Source organism: Lactuca serriola, chromosome 4, assembly GCF_051521515.1.
Source record: "Lactuca serriola cultivar US96UC23 chromosome 4, Lser_US96UC23_V15, whole genome shotgun sequence".
Lineage (NCBI taxonomy): Eukaryota > Viridiplantae > Streptophyta > Magnoliopsida > Asterales > Asteraceae > Lactuca > Lactuca serriola.
The window spans coordinates 36,357,814-36,377,080 of NC_136411.1; the positions used below are offsets into that span (position 1 = coordinate 36,357,814).

General features: G+C 37.6%; 1 protein-coding gene across 1 annotated transcript; it reads left to right on the top strand.

The window, feature by feature from the left end:
• The first annotated feature begins 2,386 nt into the window (after positions 1–2,386).
• Positions 2,387–3,794, top strand: LOC145101315 (putative F-box protein At5g55150). The gene has a single exon (XM_079038515.1). It carries the CDS (start codon positions 2,475–2,477, stop codon positions 3,654–3,656), a length of 1,182 nt encoding a protein of 393 aa, XP_078894641.1. The 5' UTR covers positions 2,387–2,474; the 3' UTR covers positions 3,657–3,794.
• The last annotated feature ends 15,473 nt before the right edge of the window (positions 3,795–19,267 follow it).

A 19,267-nucleotide genomic window follows, 5' to 3' on the forward strand; every position in this document is an offset into this window, starting at 1 on the left:
GTTGCTCCTATGTCCATGACCTAACCACTATTTCTCGGATTATTTAAAGATGTAGTGCTGAATAAATTTGGGAGCGATGTGGGTTGATCATTACCAAGTCAGGGTCACGGTGGCTGATTTGGGCCAAAATACTGGCTATGGGCTTGAGGTGTAGATGGCCTGCTGCCGAGAAGTCCTGGCCCACTAGAAGTGGGCTTGTTGTAGTTTTGGTTCGGTAAATATGTCGGGTGAGAGATCTGCGGAGGAAAGGCCCAATTTTGTTGGGTTGGATCAGATGGGTCCGTATTGAAGGAAAGGGATGGGGCGGAGGTGAATAAACCCACCCAGTTGGGGTATGCACGATTACTAACTAGAAGGAGTTGGATCGGGGGGTTGCTGCCAATGGTGGTTGTTGCGACCTCAACCGCGACGGGAATTGTTTCCTCGGTAGGATCTGCCCCTACCTCCACGGGTCGACGGCGAAGATAGGTCAGCGACATTAAACAGTGAAGGCGAAGAAGGGTGATTTTCATGCGATGGAAGAGTGACGTGGTGGCTGTTCAACCTCGATTCTTCAACCAAGAGTATGGATTACATCTTAGAAAACGTAGGCAGAGGTTTGGAGAAGCGGAGGATTCCGGCGACGCTTTCAAACTTGCTGGGAGACCGTTTAATCCATGAAGTACAACACTACGATCCTTGACTTTTTCACTAAGGCCCTCAAGCATATCGACGATCTTCTTTATCTTCTCACAGTAATCGTGAATGGTTAAGTCTCCTAAAGTTATGTTTCTGAGTTCATCTTCTAGTTTCATAGAAACCGACTCTTTATCATCATAAAAGAGGGATTGTAGGTTCACCAAAATTCTGCGAGCAGTGACGTTGATGAAGTAGGCAAGGGTAATCAACTTTTGTGAGATAGAACCGAAAAGCCATAGTTTCACGAGATTGTCGAGTTCCTTCTAGTCCCAGTCCGTAGGAGGTTTATTGGGGGGGGGGGGGGTCGTATGCTTCATCAATATGGTCAGCAACCCCACATGCAATGCAGTGTGCATTGAGAAGGTCACTCTAGAGGTCGTAGTTGCAGGTAGAGAGATCGAGGATGAGTGGTACATAGGTTTTAATGTTGGTGATGCCATACGCCTTGTGTGTAGGTTTTGTGGAGGAGCTGCTTTCGACTGATAGGGTAGAGAAGAAAGAAACAGTCAACAAGTGAAGAAGAAGAGAAGAACGTCAAGAGAAGAGTAGGTTGACTTAGGAACGAGATTAGCTAGGGTTAGAGGTAAAGCCTGATACCATGATAATCTGTAAAACCCTCTCGTCATATGACTTCAATAATGAGAGTATAAATACATGAGGCTACATGGGTCAAATACGTACAATGGGCTAAACGATACAAGCCTAAATACAACAATACCCTAAATACAACAATACCCTAAAGTAAATACAAATGTATGAAAAATATATCTGCTAACATATGTCTTAGAAGAAAATCTTAGCATATTATACGTACACTAGGAACAATGTGTCCATATTATCTTCATATGAATATGCGATCTACAAGGACTCCCAATAGACAGTCATGTCAAGTTTCCTACAAAACAAATACTTGTAATGAACTAGACCGATATGATTCAAGTTTTCACTTGCTTCAGCATTTAAGAATAATTATGGCTTTTGAATATATTGAAGTGCATTTATTTCCTTTTGTTGCTGCCATAAGGACATGATAGGGTTATAAATATTAATTTTAAAAAGAAATAATGCATTCATAATAAGTACTCAGTTTTATAAAACAAAATGTACAAACCAATAAAACATATTGAAAAAACATAACATGAAAAATACTAAAAAATTAATTAAATTAGAAAGCGACGACTTAATGATCTAATCGGGCAACTCCTATTTGCGCTCAACATTCCCTTTTTCAACTCTTCTCCGCTCTTGAAGAAAACATAAAATATTAGTATTTTATAGTTAGGATAGAAAATTCATAACCCAAACACTATGAGACTTTCATCATTTTCATTTTACTTTGTATTTTAACATCCACAAAACCAAACTAATTCAAACCGGAATAATTAACAAACAATTTTATAGGATAACAATTTTTGGATCTTTAACAGCGTGGATCATGAAGGTTCTACTAAATTTAAATGTGTGATAACTTTTGAATCGTCGATTTAATTAATGGGCAAGTAAAAGAAGCAATTATGTATGATTCGAGTCATCGAAAGCGACGACAACCAATGGTACTCCAATACGTATATATCGCTGTTTCTTCAAAGCTTTTGGAGGTTGAATGTGAGACTTTCGATCAGAAAAAAGGACGGCCTGATTTCCGCAAGAAACCTTTTTGTATCTAACCCAAGATGCATACCAGGTTCATTTTGCACCAATATTTGTCTGGAATAAGTGTATCTAAATAATTTTACCCATCTATATCCAGTTACCGGCCCACGCTACTCCAAGATTCCAATCCAAATTCTCTGACAATGCCCTCTTGGTCGGATCTTCTGCCGGAGATTCTAAACAAGATCGCCGGAAGGTTCGAGTTTTATGAAGATTTCATCAATTTTCTTTGTGTTTGTAGTTCATGGAGATCTTCTGCCACGACAACCAAAAAGTTCATACACCACCTTCCTTCTCGCTTTCCATTGTTGATGCTTGCAGAGTCCAACACCGAAGAAGACAATGATCAAAATTACCGTAAGTTCTTTCTTCTTTCAAGCGGCACGATGCGTAAGGTGCAACTACCAGAGGCTCACTGGCAACGATGTATATCAACCCATGGGTGGTTACTGACCACCGGTGAAGAAGAGTTCTACGCCAAGCTCATCCATCCACTTTCTCGTACTCAAATCGATCTCCCTGAGCTTTATATGTTCGAGGAACTCTACTTTGATCAAGACGAGTGGATGTACTATGGGCACTGCATGAGGAAAGTAGTTTTTACGTCATCAAACCCTTTGTTATTGGAGCCTGACTTTCGTGTTATTATCATCTGGGGCCAAACTTTAGGGTTTTGCAGGCTTGGTGACGTTTCATGGAGCCGTATAACTGATTGGGATGGACATCTTCTCGACATTACGTATCATAACATGCGAAAACGGCTATACACAGTGACAACCATCGGATCAATCTACGAATGTGACGTTTTTAGTTGTGGACCAGGTCCTCTAAATTTGAATCGATTGTCAACATTACCACGAAAAGAATTCGACTGTTCGTGCCTCCAATCAGCTTATCTTCTCGAATGGGGTTATGACAAGTTGCTAATGGTTACACGTGAACATCAGTGGTACAAGAAACATAGCGAGGAGTTTCGTCGTTATGGACCTTATAGCACTAAGAGGTTTCAATGCTTTGTGTTCAGTTTGGATGATGAAAAGTGGTCGAAACTCCTCAGTTTGGGAGACAAAGCTGTGTTTTTGGGTTTCAATTCATCATTCGCCATTGATGCAGGTGGTGGCATAAAGCCCGATTGTATCTACTTTACTGATGATCTTTATGAGCCATACCGTGATCTGCCGAATGGAGGTGGAGGGGATGTTGGAGTTTATCATATGTCCGATGGTAGCATCGGAGCCATTATGGATGCACAAGAACACTTGTTCCGTGCTCGTCCTCCTTTGTGGCTTCAAACCAGCACCATCCCTGCGATTAAACAAATTTAAATGTCTTACATGGCTTTAAATCTAGATATATCTTTGCATGTGTATTGTATGCTCAAGAACTAGAGAAATAACTAATTTATAAAATTTCATATCCACATATTTTTTTAAGAGAAAATAACAAAATTAGTCCTATCTCAATCTCAGACTTAAAAAGTGGTGTCATGTTTTGGGGGGCCATGTACGTACGCCGAATTTGCCACCACCTTGCCAAGCATACTGCCGAGCCACATCCTCAAGTCTTATAAATACATCTAACAAAATAATAAACTTTTTCCGTATATTACAAACCGGTCACCGAATCCACAACGATGTCACTAATACAAAACATATTTTTTGGTATAATGTTTTTTTAGTGCAGCGGTAGTCTAAAACCATGCCATTAAAACACCTTCGCATCAATAAAGCAATGACCACACCATTTAAAAGGATTTGTTTGTATGATTTCTCTATAATCGCATTAAAAACGCATTTATTGGTGCCTTAGATCAAAATCGCACCATTAAACACGGTTAAACTGCACCAATAAATCATGTGGGAACCGCACCATTTTAACATTTTCTTCAAAATAAATTATTTTTCACGAGATCCCTCCAAAGTTATAGATATCCCTCTCAAATCTCCCCCCTTCATTCTAATATAAATCTAAGAACACACCCATTTTGATTCTCATAACTGCTCATTCTCTGACTATGTTTCCTTCCATCACAAACTGACATGGCAACCATAACTCCTCCACTCTCCATTACCCTTTTCTTCTTTTTCATCGTCTCAGATACCCTTTCATTTTCCTTCCTTTTTTTTTTCTCAATGATTTGAAACCATATGATCTGTTTGTAGTCATTCAATCTTCAAATCTTCTGCTTTTTTTATATCTCTACAAACCATTCTCTTTATTTTCATTCATATTTCTATAAAATCTCATTATTATTCGAATTTTACAGTTAGCATTTAGGAAAACCTTGTATATTTAACTTGCACCATGCAAGTGCTATGTGATGGGTTTAAGCCAAAAGAACATCATCTGTGCTCATGCAAACACTAATGCTTGGATCTAGGTTTCTCTATTGTACATGCAATTCATCCAATACTTACAAACCCTAAATCTAGTAGTATATTTCAAAATTGACATAAGAAAAAATATCTAGATGATTACCTCTTCTTCAATGGCTTGAATCTTCTTGTCTTTGGAGCTTAGAGTCACAAGTGTCACTCCTCTGATGACTTACAAACACCACAAGCAAGAGGATGCTAATTGAGAGAGAGAGAGAGAGAGGGAAGGCACAATTTCGGCTTCTGAAGACTCTTAGGGTTCAAGTGGCCGAAATTTGGAAGCCTTGGGATCCTATTTATATTGGTGTTGTTAGGGTTTCAGTCAAAACCCTAATGGACAGCTTAGGCCTTAAGCAATCCAAGGAAGCTTCTGGAATAGGGCCTCATTGGCCGAAATTAGGATGGGCACATCCCTAATTTCGTCCAAGCCTAGTTCCATAAGCCTTCTCAGCTCAATACTCAACTATCACACATTTGACAGTTTAAGTCCCCTTTATTTAATTAATGTCTTTTAGCCACATAATTAATTCTTAATTAATTCTTGTTTAATATTAGTTAAACTATATGATTTCTCCTTTAATATATTATTCATATAATATATTAATAAACCATAATAACCTCTCACTTGATAAATCATCCTATCATGTTGCTTTGGTGAAGGCAACTCAAAAGGACCATGCACAACCGGGTCAAGTACATACCAAATATAGTTACGAGCTTAGACATTAATCCAACAGTCTCCCACTTGGATAAGTCTAGTAACTACAAATGTAAGTACAATCCGATTAGCAATCGTAGCTCTCAAAGACGTTGTCAAACTCTGATCTTATCAGTAACTTGTCCTTTAGATAAGGGATCATATAGTCCTACGTTCTAGATATCGCGCGGACAATTACATGGAACATAGTCATACTTATTGTCCAACAGTTGTATCTTGATCTCTGATTCGTCTAACATAGAACTTAACTGAACACATCAATTCAGTCCTGACCGGGCCGACACATAAGTCAAACCAAATCATCGAGGGGCCCTGATATCGCTTTTACCCTCTTAGGATAAAAGGAACAGATAAACTTCGACTTATATGCATTTACTATTCACTAATCAAATTATACACGACAATATGTTTTATAACATCAAGTTATTGATGCGTTTACACATTATCAATGCATAACCAAATAGCAAACAATAAACCATATATCTAGGTTTTAAGACCATATGATATTATCCTCTTGCGATAACTCGTGATAAATTCCATGAAGTGATTCCAACAAGCATGGGTTTATTCCAATGCTCAAATCAAATTCATAAGCACTCATGAACGTTGTAGAAAACTTTTGCTATGTCTAATACATTTTAGACAATCTACACACCAATTCATGACAGTCTTCTTTCATACCTACTTCCAACATATGAACGTCTGTGGACTGTTCGAATAATTTATTATTCAGGAAGTCAAAACATGCAAAATGAAATAATAGGTGAACAATTAACATAAGACAGTAACTTTACTCATAAATAATACCCATTTATTTAATCATCGAATGTTAATTACAATTTATCTATTACACGTTTCTAAATTATCTAATCTAAACTAATATCGTCCTTTAGCCCAATGCTCCTAGTGTGCTGCAAGTGCTTAACCCTACTCAGTCCCTTCGTAAGCGGATCTGCTGAGTTATCCTCTGACGATATCCTCTTCACTACGAAGAGTCCTTCTTCCACTCGATTTCGAATAAAGTGATATTTTCTGTTGATATATCGAGATCTGCCATGATCCCTCGATTCCTTGGTCAAGGCGACCGCTCCTTCATTATCACAGAAAATTTCCAGGCTCTCCTTTATGGCTGGCACAACTCCAAGGTCTCCAATGAAGTTCTCCAACCATATCGCCTCCTTTGACGCTTCGCTCGCCGCTATATACTCTGATTCGCACGTTGAATCAGCTACGGTCTCTTGCTTGGAACTCTTCCAAGTCACTACTCTTCCATTTAGGGTAAAGACCCAGCCTGACTGCGAACAGTAGTTATCCTTGTCGGTCTGAAAACTGGCGTCACTATACCCTTGCACCCTCAAGTCATCACTCCCACCGAGGACTAGAAACCATTATGTGGTCCTCCGAAGGTACTTACGAATGTTCTTGACTGCAGTCCAATGTGCTTTGCCAGGTTTCCCTTGATATCTGTTGACCATGCTCAAAGAGAAGGCCACATCAGGGCGAGTACAAGTCATAGCATACATAATCGAGCCAACTGCGGAAGCATATGGTACTCGGCTTATTTTTGCTATCTTGACTTCGGTACACGGGCTTTGAGTCTTACTCAACTTGGCATTACTTTGGATTGGTAACTCTCCCTTCTTTGAATTCTCCATACTAAAACGTTTTAGTACCTTGTCCAAGTAAGTATATTGACTAAGTCCTATTAGTCTTTTACTTTTGTTTCTCACTATCCTTATTCCCAGAATATAGGCAGCTTCTCCTAGGTCCTGCATAGTGAAGCACTTCCCAAGCCAGGACTTTACTTCCTGCAGCATCGGGATGTCATTTCCTATAAGCAGTATGTCATCGACATACAATACGAGGAAGCTAACTATACTCCCACTGGCTTTGACGTATACACATGATTCATCCTCGCTTCGCAGAAAACTAAACTCTTTGACTTTCTCATCGAAACAAAGATTCCATCTGTGAGATGCTTGTTTCAGTCCATAAATGGACTTCTCAAGCTTACACACTCTATTAGGGTGCTTTGCATCGACAAAAGCCTTTGACTGAGCCATGCAAACATCCTCGGCCAACTTCCTGTTAAGGAAAGTGGTTTTGACATCCATCTGCCATATCTCATAGTCATGAAATCCAGCAATGGCTAGCATTACCCTAATAGACTTTATCTTCGCAACCGGTGAAAAGGTTTCATCATAGTCAACTCCGGGAGTTTGAGTGAAACCCTTCGCAACCAATCGCGCCTTATAGGTGTGTACATTCCCATCCATGTCGGTCTTCTTCTTGAAGATCCACTTGCACCCTACTGTCTTAGGACCTAGTACATTGTCAACCAAATTCCAAACTTGGTTGTCATACATGGATTAAATCTCGTTGTCCATAGCCTCCTTCCATTTTGCAGACTCCGGGCCTGCCATGGCTTCCTTATAGTTGTTAGGTTCGTCCAAATTCACTAGTGTACAATCACTAATGAACGTATCCCCTTCTGTAGTAATATGAAAACCATAAAACTGGGGTTGAACCCTAACTCTTTCGGAACGTCTAAGAGGTAAGGACTCGTCAATCGTTTCAACCGGAGTTTCCTCCTCGGGTTAAGCGCCAGTGTTAGAAGTTCCTTTATCATTTGACTCTTGAATATCTTCAAGATCGATTTGCCTCCCACTGTCCCCTTGGCTTATGAGTTCTCGCTCTTGGAAAATCCCTCTCCTCGCAACGAAGACAACATTGTCACTCAGTCTATAGAAGAGATATCCAAAGTACTTCTGCGGGTAGCCGATGAAAATACACAACTCACTACAAGGTTCGAGCTTGTCGTGAGTCTCTCTTCTTACAAAAGCCTCGCAACCCCAAACCTTGATATGTGCCAACGAGGGAGCTTTCCCTGTCCACATCTCGTGAGGTGTTTTGGCAACCTTCTTCGTAGGGGCTAAGTTAAGGATATGGGTGGAAGTCTCTAAGGCATACCCCCAGAATGAGATAGGTAGCGAATCACACCTCACCATGGAACAAAACATGTCTAGCAGGGTTCGATTACGCCTCTCAGCCACACCATTCAACTGCGGTGTCCTAGGTAGCGTCAATTTCGAATCGATTCCACATTCCTTGTGGTAGTCGTGGAATTCAAGACTTAGGTACTCTCATCCTCGATCGGATTGAATCATCTTGATTTTCCTGCCCAACTAATTCTCCACTTCTTGTTTAAACTCTTTGACCTTTCAAAAGTTTCTGACTTGTGCTTGATTAAGTAGATATACTCATATCTGCTATAATCATTAGTGAAAGTCACATAGAAGCGGCTCGCATCCCTTGTGGTGGATCTAAAGGGCCCACAAACATCAGTGTGTATGAGAACCCATAAACCCTCACCTCTTTCACAAGTGCCAGTGAAGGGTGACTTGGTTATCTTTCCAAGTAAACAAGACTCGCACACATCATCGTCCCTAAGGTCGAATGACTCCAATACTCCATCCTTTTGGAGTTGGGCTATGCGTTTCTTGTTGACATGTCCAAGACGACAATGCCACACGCATGCTTTATCCAAACCATTGGAAGAATCAATACACAACACATCATTTCCTAAATTGTCTACAACCATCACAGTTTCATATATTCCATTACAAGGCAATGCTTCAAAATAGAAAACACCATTAAGATAAGCATTAATAAAACCCTTTTCATTATCAAATGAATATCTAAAACCTTGTCTATACAAACCATGAAAAGAAATGATGTTTCTTGCCATATCTGGCGAATAGAAACAACTATTTAAATAAAGTCCTAATCCACTACTGAGCACTAAAGAGTAAACTCCTATCTTGGTGACAGGCGACAATCTTCTGTTCCTCATGATCAAATTTATCTTCCCATGCTCCACATCCCTATCTCTTCTTAGGCCCTGCAAGTCAGAACAAATGTGAAAACCACATCCTGTATCAAGTACCCAAGAAATATCATGTGATGAATTATTAGATTTAATAGTGTAAATACCTGCATAGGATGGCTTAATCTTCCCATCCTTGATTGATTTCATATACTCTGGGCAGCTTCATTTCCATTGCCCGATCTTGTGGCAGTGGTGGCACTCTGCCTCCTTGACGTTGGAGTTGGGTTTAGCAGAACCAACCTTGGTTCCACTAGAAGAGGTACCATATTGGGATTTTCCCTTGTGGTTGCTCTTTGAGGGAGCCTTCCTCTTTTTACCCTTCCCTTGCCTAATTGCCAAGACTGGGGCAGCAGTAGGATTAGGATTTGATGCAACAGACTTATCTTTGAGATTGCTCTCAGCAGTCCTTAGCAAGCCTTGAAGCTTACTCAAAGTGACTTCTTCCTTATTCATGTGGTAGGTCATGCGGAACTGGTTGTAGCAGGGAGGCAAGGAGTGAAGGATGATGTCGATTGCCAGCTCTTCATCGAAGTTAACATTTAACTTCAGTAGGCGATCAACATATCTCTGCATCTTTTGCAAATGAGCAGTAAGGGACTCTCCATTACCCATTTTGGCAGTGATCATCGAAGTGATGATCTCGTAGCTTTCTTTCCTAGCGCTTTGGTGGTATCGGTCTTGAAAGTATTGATGCATTTCATAGGAATACATGTCCTCATAGGACTTCTGGAGTTCTGCAGTCATAGTCGCCAGCATGATGCAATGGACTTTCGTAGCATCACACTCATGGGCCTCAAAGGCAGCGATCTCTTCAACAGTGGCAGTGTTGAGGTTGATTTCCTTCAGCTTTTCATCAAGGACATTTTCTTTGTCTTCATAACGAGTGACCATTCGGATTTTGCGGATCCAATCATTGAAATTGGACCCATCAAAGATCACTCTCCCACACAAGTTCATGAGTGAGAATGAGCCGGAGGAATTTGAGTCGGAAGCATTGTTGTTGACATTCGGCATCTGAAATAGAAAAGGACAAAGTTTGATTAGAAATGAATCCCCAATTAAACACCCAAATGAGAAATTAAGGGCTAGGATCCAACAACATTATTTACAAATTAAAAGAGGGATGCCGTAATCTAACATGCAAATAATTTGAAGGTAAGTGAATGACGATTCACTAATTTTCCACCATGAAAAACGAAAAAGAGATTAAGTTTTAAATGCATTGAAAACTCCTAGATCTTTTGAGATTCATTGAACTTTTCAATGGCATGTTTAAATCTCGATATGCCCCTGAAATTTGTGACCGGGGTGTCGAGGATCACAAAGCGGGTGTGAATAACCTTGAAAATGTACATGGTTCCCTCATTGTTACAGTCACCTATTCGATTCTATGTGCTCATGCAAACCCTAACGCTTGGATCTAGGTTTCTCTATTTTACATGAAATTCATCCAAGACTTACAGACCCTAAATCTAGTAGTATATTTCAAAATTGACATAAGAAAACAGATCTAGATGATTACCTCTTCTTCAATGGCTTGAATCTTCTTGTCTTTGGAACTTAGAGTAACAAGTGTCACTCCTTTAATGGCTTACAAACACTACAAGTAAGAGGATGCTAATTGAGAGAGGGGGAAGACACAATTTTGGCTTCTAAAGACTCTTAGGGTTCAAGTGGCCGAAATTTGGATGCCCTAGGGTCCTATTTATATTGGTGTTGTTAGGGTTTCAGCCAAAACCCTAATGGATAGCTTAGGCCTTAAGCAATCCAAGGAAGCTTCTGGAATAGGGCCTCATTGGCTGAAATTAGGATGGGAACATCCCTAATTTCGTCCAAGCCTAGTTCCATAAGCCTTCTCAGCCCAATACTCAACTATCACACATTTGACAGTTTATGTCCCCTTTATTTAATTAATGCCTTTTAGCCACATAATTAATTCTTAATTAATTCTTGTCTATTATTAATTAAACTATATGATTTCACCTTTAATATATTATTCATATAATATATTAATAAACCATAATAACCTCTCACTTGATAAATCATCTTGTCATGTTGCTTTGGTGAAGGCAACCCAAAAGGACCATGCACAACCGGGTCAAGTACATGTTGGTTTTTGAGCATTCTAACACTCCTAAGTGTACATGCAACCCTAAATACCTTGGATTTATGTTTTATCTATTATACATGCAAATATCAACTTTCCAATGTATTCATCCTAACTAGCATAATAACATTGATTCAAATGAATATGTCAAGTTAGAATTACATACCTCTTAGATGTAGAAAGTCTTCATGAAGCTTGAGTGCCTAGTGCCCCAAGTGTGACACCTCAGACGGTTCACACAACACCAAATACAAATGGAATGACTTGAGAGAACTTCCCACTTCATGAAAATCGGCTAGCCCTTTCTCCTCACGCATAGTGTCCGATTTCTTGAGCCATGGGATTCTTTTATATGGTGGCTATTAGGGTTACACCATGTAACTCATAACTTTACCCATTCCTTATGCTCCATGGATTTTAACCGCCATAGAGTATCCATGGGTCACCCCATGGAATTAGTCCAACATAAGGAATCTTGGATCACAAGCCCACATATCTAAGAATGAATGATTTACACAATCAACCCATATATTTAATTAGTCTCCTTTTGATCACTTAATTAATTCCAAATTAATTCTTGATTAATACTAATTAAATAACCTTATTAATATATTAGAACTTATAATATATTAACAAACCTTAAGTGTTATTTCTCTCATTATAGTCTATCCAAATGCATGATGCCATGCAACCCAAATGGACCATGTCGGTTCGGGTCAAGTCTCACCAATTATAGTTATGGACTTTGACATTAATCCAACAGTCTCCCATTTGGATAAGTCTAAAACTATTATAGCGTATGACTTTAACAACTAACTGGCAATCGTAGCTCTCAAAAGCTTCTGTCGAACTTTGACCTTGCCGATGATCACTGACCTTTGTCAATGACTTGTCCATTAGATAAGGGATCATATATTCCTCCATTCTAGATATCATATGGACTGAGACATGGATTATAATCATTCTCTCTGTCTATTTGTTGTTTCCCGATTTCCGATTTATGACAACTGACTAATTAAACAAATCAAATCAGTCATGGCCCGGCCGAGCACTTCCATTTGTCATCATCAAATCATCGAGGGGCCCACATATATCGCTTTTATCCCGAAGGTAAAAGGAATGGATAAACTTCGACTCATATGGCTTGTTCTACTACTTGTTGAATCATACACAAAAGCACGTTTTATAACATCGAGTTACCGAATGCGTTTTCGTGCAATCAATGTACAACCAACTTATAGTAACAACTCATATATCCAGGTTTGAAGAATATAAGATATTATCGTCTCATGATCACTCATGATAAAATCCATGAAGTGATTCCAATGAGCGCGGGTTGATTCCAATACTCAGAACTTATGAGCACTCATGAGTGTTGTAGCCCTTTGTCCAACATCTTAGACCTCTACAAGCCAACCCATGACAGTCTTAATTCATATCTACTTCCAACATATGACCGACTGTGGATGGTTTGAATAACTTAGTCATCCAGAACAACGACCTAGTTATTCTGGAAGTTAAAAACATGCAAAGTGAAACACAATAATAATTGAATGCAATACGGTATCAAAACATATGAACATAAATAAAACACCTTTTATTTATCACCATATGATTACACATTATTCATTGATATTGTTTCAGCTATCAACTTTATTCTTGAATTTAAAACAATAGTTGTCCCATGCTCCAAGCATGTACACTATGTTTTCTAAACACTAGTCATGCCATACACTAAGTATGCATACTATGTTTGTCTAGGATCTTTACTTTGTGAAATAGATCAATTGAACATAACTCCAATGATCCTCTTTTCACAGTCCCATATCTTTACTGCAAATGCAAGAATTCCAAATTCATGCCATTTACTGAAATATGTTAGATTCTAAACTTATATGCATTGATCCACTTGTAATGATTATGCACAAAGTGAGAAAGACTTGACAACAATCATTACAGGGCATTCCAAAGGAGATCAGCTCCTTGGAAACATCCTTCTTGCATTAAGTTTCCTAATCTTACACAGATTGAATAATTTCTAACTTTGAAACATTTCCATATTCCATTTGGACTATCACTTCTGAACAAGAGTTGCCTCCCTACAGATTATGTCAATATGGTCCTTCCAGAGTTAACATTATACTTCCAATTGTCCTTTGAGCAACCAATCTTTGGTAAACCTTAGATTTTCCTCAACAATTGCTTAATCCTTTTGTCATATCCAATTCTAGGCCTTTTCCCTTCTTAATACCCCAGGTATTTGAAATTTTTTAGAAAGGATGAATATAGCACATGTAATCGATCCTATATCCGAAGCATATGGGACACGATTCATGATGTCTCACATAAAGACTAAACCAGTCTTTTGCTATAATATTTCCATTTCAATTTGCCAAGTTCTCATAATTCAGATTATGAAAAGGGATGCCGTAATCATAATCGAATTTTAGAACGCAAATAATGGACCTATGTACATAATTTCTTTATGTTGTGCCATTCCAACATGAAATTCATATATATATATATATATATATATATATATATATATATATATATATATATATATATATCCTTGACTAAATACGATTAAAACCTCAATCTAAGCTTTTAGACTTGAGATGAAGTATAATTTCCTCTCCCTTAATTATAGCAAAACAACTCTTTCCCAATTGAAACTTTTTGTTTTCTATAATTAACATTGCTAACTTGCAATACTTATCATAATTATCATGCTCCCACTAACATGATGAGTATTAGCATAACACTTATGCTCCCACTAGCTTTGACTTGTACTCAGAAATCAGCTGGACTTCTGGAAATCAATACTTTATTGACTTTTGTACCAAAGTTCAGATTTCTGATACTAGATTGCTTTGATAAAACTTTATCATAATCATACACCTTATCTTAGATAGCTCACAGGTGTGTCTAAACAATTTTAAGATCTATGAAAAGGGATGTCGTAATCATAGTCTTGATTGTTTAGACCTTTGCCACTTCTCACTAGTCCATGTTAGAGTGCCGGTAAACCACACATGCTCCACTAACGACTTTGAGGATGCAAATATCACAATTTCTATCTAGCTAAAATCTACTTAGTGAAAATTTTTCCTCACCATCATTTTCATGAATCAGAGAGAAACCTTATGACACTTAGATTTAATGGTGTATGTGTTCTTATCCATGTGAATCGTCAAAACCATAGTCACAAGACAAGGATAATGACAAATCCAAACTCATATGGACTGAACTCAATCTTAATTTCTTGCCATCTGGCAGTTCAAGGGCTTGCCATTGCTTCCAAGTTGTTGTGTAACCAATTGAGAACTCTAAGAACTCATATACAAAGCCAACTTTAATTGGAATGGGCACATAATATGTCAACACGATAGGTTATAGTCCTCACGTCATGTGCTAGTGTTAAACTACATGTTTTTTTATTCTTGATTAGATCTTGAAATTCTTTTTATGATCTTTAAGACTCCCACTGTCCTCTTGACATATAAGACTTTCTTGTCAGATATTCAAGAGATAGTGTGGATTCTAATCAAGACAAACACTTCACACAATTGGCCTCAGTTGGTCTTTGTTTTATCCAAAACATCACAACTTACCAATTTCAAATGTACAAGAATAGAAAACTTTTACTCTTACATTTGACATGTGTTTTAAACCTTTTCTAAGACATGTCACTCAAGTTACAATCTTGGAGTATGACTCTAAGGCTTGTATTGGAACGAAGTATGACTCATCTTCTTGATTTAACCATTTCAACAATTCAAGATTCCTCTTCTTAGTCATAAGAATGCACTAAGATTTCCTTAGAGAACTAATTGTGCTATGGTTTCTTAATCATTAAGATGATCACAAAAACTGATACTAAAGTACTCTCCCATCTTTTCAGAGTTGAGAAACTTTTATCTTTCTGCCTAAGTTGATTCTTCTTATTCGCTCTGCCTTACATTGAAACTTTTCCAATGTTTCAGAATTATACTTAAACTTGTAAGTATAACCATATTTACCGAACTTAAGTAAATCATGACGGATGGTCTTATCAATCTTTTGTGGTGGACTTAATCAGTGCACAAGACTGTGTACTCGATCCCTTAGTCCTTTACTTGACTCACACATCCATGTGAACAAGTAATTAATCTTAATTTTCCAATGCTTGAAAGTTCTCATTCATCATACTATACAACCTGCATGATTCCAAGTTTCGGTCCAATTGAAACTTGGGTGATGAGGATCTTTCCTTATTTGGTAAATTTAGACATTACCACAAATGAAAGAATCAATTTCATATTTCCACTCTTGCTATTAATGGAATCATATAAGCAACATTTTTTTCCTCAAATGCCATTGTAAGGATATTTTAAAATAAATAAAATCATCACTTTTCCTTTTATTTTAAAAACTTTGCGGAAAAACTATCCTTACAATGCAAAAGAGCATGAAAAATTTGTTGTTATCTTCCTAAGCAATATATCATAACTCCTAAGAAGTAGCTCAAGAATCCGATCTTCAAACTATGCGATAGAAATCCATTTACGCGATCAGATTCAGCATATTCTTTCTTTAAGTTTCTTCACTTTTCTTTGATTCTTAAAACATCACCATGTGACCCAGTCACATCATGTATCAAGAATCTCATAATAGAAACTTAGCAGAGTTAGATAGTGGACTTTACCTGAAGTAGAGTCAAACTTATTGACTTTAACACACTTAGGTAAATTGGCAGCTTCGCAACCAATGCCCCATCCTTTGGCAATTTAACATATGGACGCTTTGGTAATGGAACATGGGACTATCACAGACTTAATCTTTCTCTTTACCATTTGGTCAACCGAGTTGACTATGGCCGATCCCTTTCCATTGGGAAGAGAGAGCTTTACTGGATATCCAACGTCATTATTGTCAATGTCCACAAGTTTTAGGAAGTTGATCTTAGCAAATAGATAAGATCATTAAGGGTCTTGTCACAGTCTGTTTCATAGGAGTCCCAAAGGAACTCACTATGTGACTTAGAAAGTGATTGAACCACCAACTTTATCAAGACTTTGACACCCAACTCTCCCGGCTTGTCAATATGTGACTACATCTCCAAGATGTGACCACACATAGACCTTTTCTTGCCAATAGGGCTTGAGTGACCTTAAACTTTTCAAGAACTTGTGGGTTAGGGAGAATAATTGGAGGAGGTGAAAGAAGTACGATTTCCATGGGACATCATCTTCATTTAGGAAAGCTTGTTTCAAGAGATTTGGGAAGATCATAAATGTCTAAACCAGACATCTTTTTGGGAGATATTCAAGATAGTTGATTTAAAGTCCTTAATATGACACCCAATATGAAATATTAAGGCTAGGAACCAACAAACTATTTTATAACTTTGAAGAGGGATTCCATAATCCAAGCTATAAAATATTTGAAGGTAGGTGAATGACGATTCACCAATTTCCACCAAGATAAACAAAATGTATTATTAGGTTTTAATTAGATTTGAAACTCCTAGATCTTTTGAGATTCATTGAACTGTTCAATGGCATGTTTCAATCTCGAGTGTGCCCTTCAGGTTTTGTGACTGGGATGCCGAGGATCACAAAACAAGGTGTGAAGTAACCATGCAAATATACTTGGTACCCTTAAGTGTTTACCCCTCAATCGATGTGCCAGTTAACCACACACGCTCCATCGATACTATGATAAACATTAAGTTACCCTTTGCCTACCTTGTTAAATACGAGTTAGTGTGCCGGTTAACCACACACGCTCCACTAACCGACTTAAACAAAGTGCAAAGTGTAATTTCATGGATTAGCACCTAATTCGCATTTTCCTAAGTAACTAAGATTGGGTATTATTAAGAGTTTAGTTACTTAGTATTTATCATTAATACTTTTAATGAAGGGAGAATTATAGTCTTGTCAAACCCGTTCGGCTAACGACCCTCCACCAGTCAAGCAAGCGGTGGGTGAGAGTGGACACCCATTAAGTTGCCATTTTATAGGCAACAACCTTATACCCACCTTATAGACCGGCTTCGTGAATGAGGCGTACTAGCGGTAAGACTGACTTTACTCTTATACATATATATAAATATTATTAACTTATAATATTATAAAGTATAAGGTTTGAATTTTAACTTTTAAAATTCTAAGGGCTAACCTGGTATTAAAGTATTCATAAGTGAAAATTTTTCAAATTCCAAAACTTGAGGGCAAGTTTTGAAACTATTCAAAACTAATTAATTCCATAACTTATGTGTTTAAAGTAGTTTTAATTAAAAAACTCTTCAAGTTCCATAACTTGAGGACAAGTTATGGAAGACTTTAAACTAATAAAAGAATGTAACTTTTCTTTATTTTGTAACTTATGGAATTAATTAAGGTTACACATTTTATTACTTAATGAAGTGACTCTTGAACCTCCATAACTTGAGGACAAGACTCTTCATTTTTTGTAACCATTGCTAACTTTTATGAGTTTTATGAAACATAAATTTGACTTTTCATATAACTTGAGGACAAGTTACAAAAACACATTTTATAATCAACTCTTAGATTAAAATGGATTGAAAACACATAATAAATTAACTTTTCTATTAATCTAAGCAACTCATAAGAACAATATAATTCAAATCAAACTTTTTCATGTAATTAGTCTAAACCTTAAACTAATACAAAACATGAATCTATTGACAATTATCTTTGAAATTGGATTAGCATGAACATTACCACATCAAAAACAATTTTATAAGTCCAAAAATATCTTAGGGTAATGTTCCTAGTCCAATTCCAGCATAAACAATCGAATATATGTTGTCTGGGGCTCCAACTCGTCGAGTGCACGAACAAATTCGGCGAGTTGGATGCATTTTGCCTTGGACTCGGCGAGTCCATCAGTGGACTCGGCGAGTCTGCTGAGCAGACAGCATAAAAACATGATTTTTCAGTCAATTTTGCAAGTATAACAAGAAAACAAGCCTAGGCTTGATACCACTGTTGGGTTTTGAGCATTCTAACACTCCTAAGTGTACATGCAACCCTAAATACCTTGGATCTATGTTTTCTCTATTATACATGCAAATATGAACTTTCCAAGGTATTCATCCTAACTAGGATAATAACATTGATTCAAATGAATATATCAAGTTAGAGTTACATACCTCTTAGATGTAGAAAGTCTTCATGAAGCTTGAGTGCCTAGTGCCCCAAGTGTGACACCTCAAATGGTTCACACAACACCAAATACAAATGGAATGACTTGAGAGAACTTCACACTTCAAGAAAATCGGCTAGCCCTTTCTCCTCACTCATAGTGGCCGATTTCTTGAGCCATGGGATTCTTTTATATGGTGGCTATTAGGGTTACACCATGTAACTCATAACTTTACCCATTCCTTATGCTCCATGGATTTTAACCTCCATGGAGTATCCATGGGTCACCCCATGGACTTAGTCCAACATAAGGAATCTTGGATCACAAGCCCACATATCTAAGAATGAATGATTTACACAATCAACCCATATATTTAATTAGTCTCCTTTTGATCACTTAATTAATTCTTGATCAATACTAATTAAATAACCTTATTAATATATTAGAACATATAATATATTAAAAAACCTTACGTGTTATTTCTCTCATTATAGTCTATCCAAATGCATGATTCCATGCAACCCAAATGGACCATGCTGGGTCGGGTCAAGTCTCACCAATTATAGTTATGGACTTAGACATTAATCCAACAGTGCATACCAAATATATTTACGAGCTTAGACACTAATCCAACACTATGATCCAACCACAATCATTCATACAAGTATTGTGATCCCAGTAGAGTCTTT

What these genes read in the sequence shown, in the direction of transcription:
- LOC145101315 (XM_079038515.1), top strand. Translation starts at nt 2,475, where the DNA reads ATGCCCTCTTGGTCGGATCTTCTGCCGGAGATTCTAAACAAGATCGCC.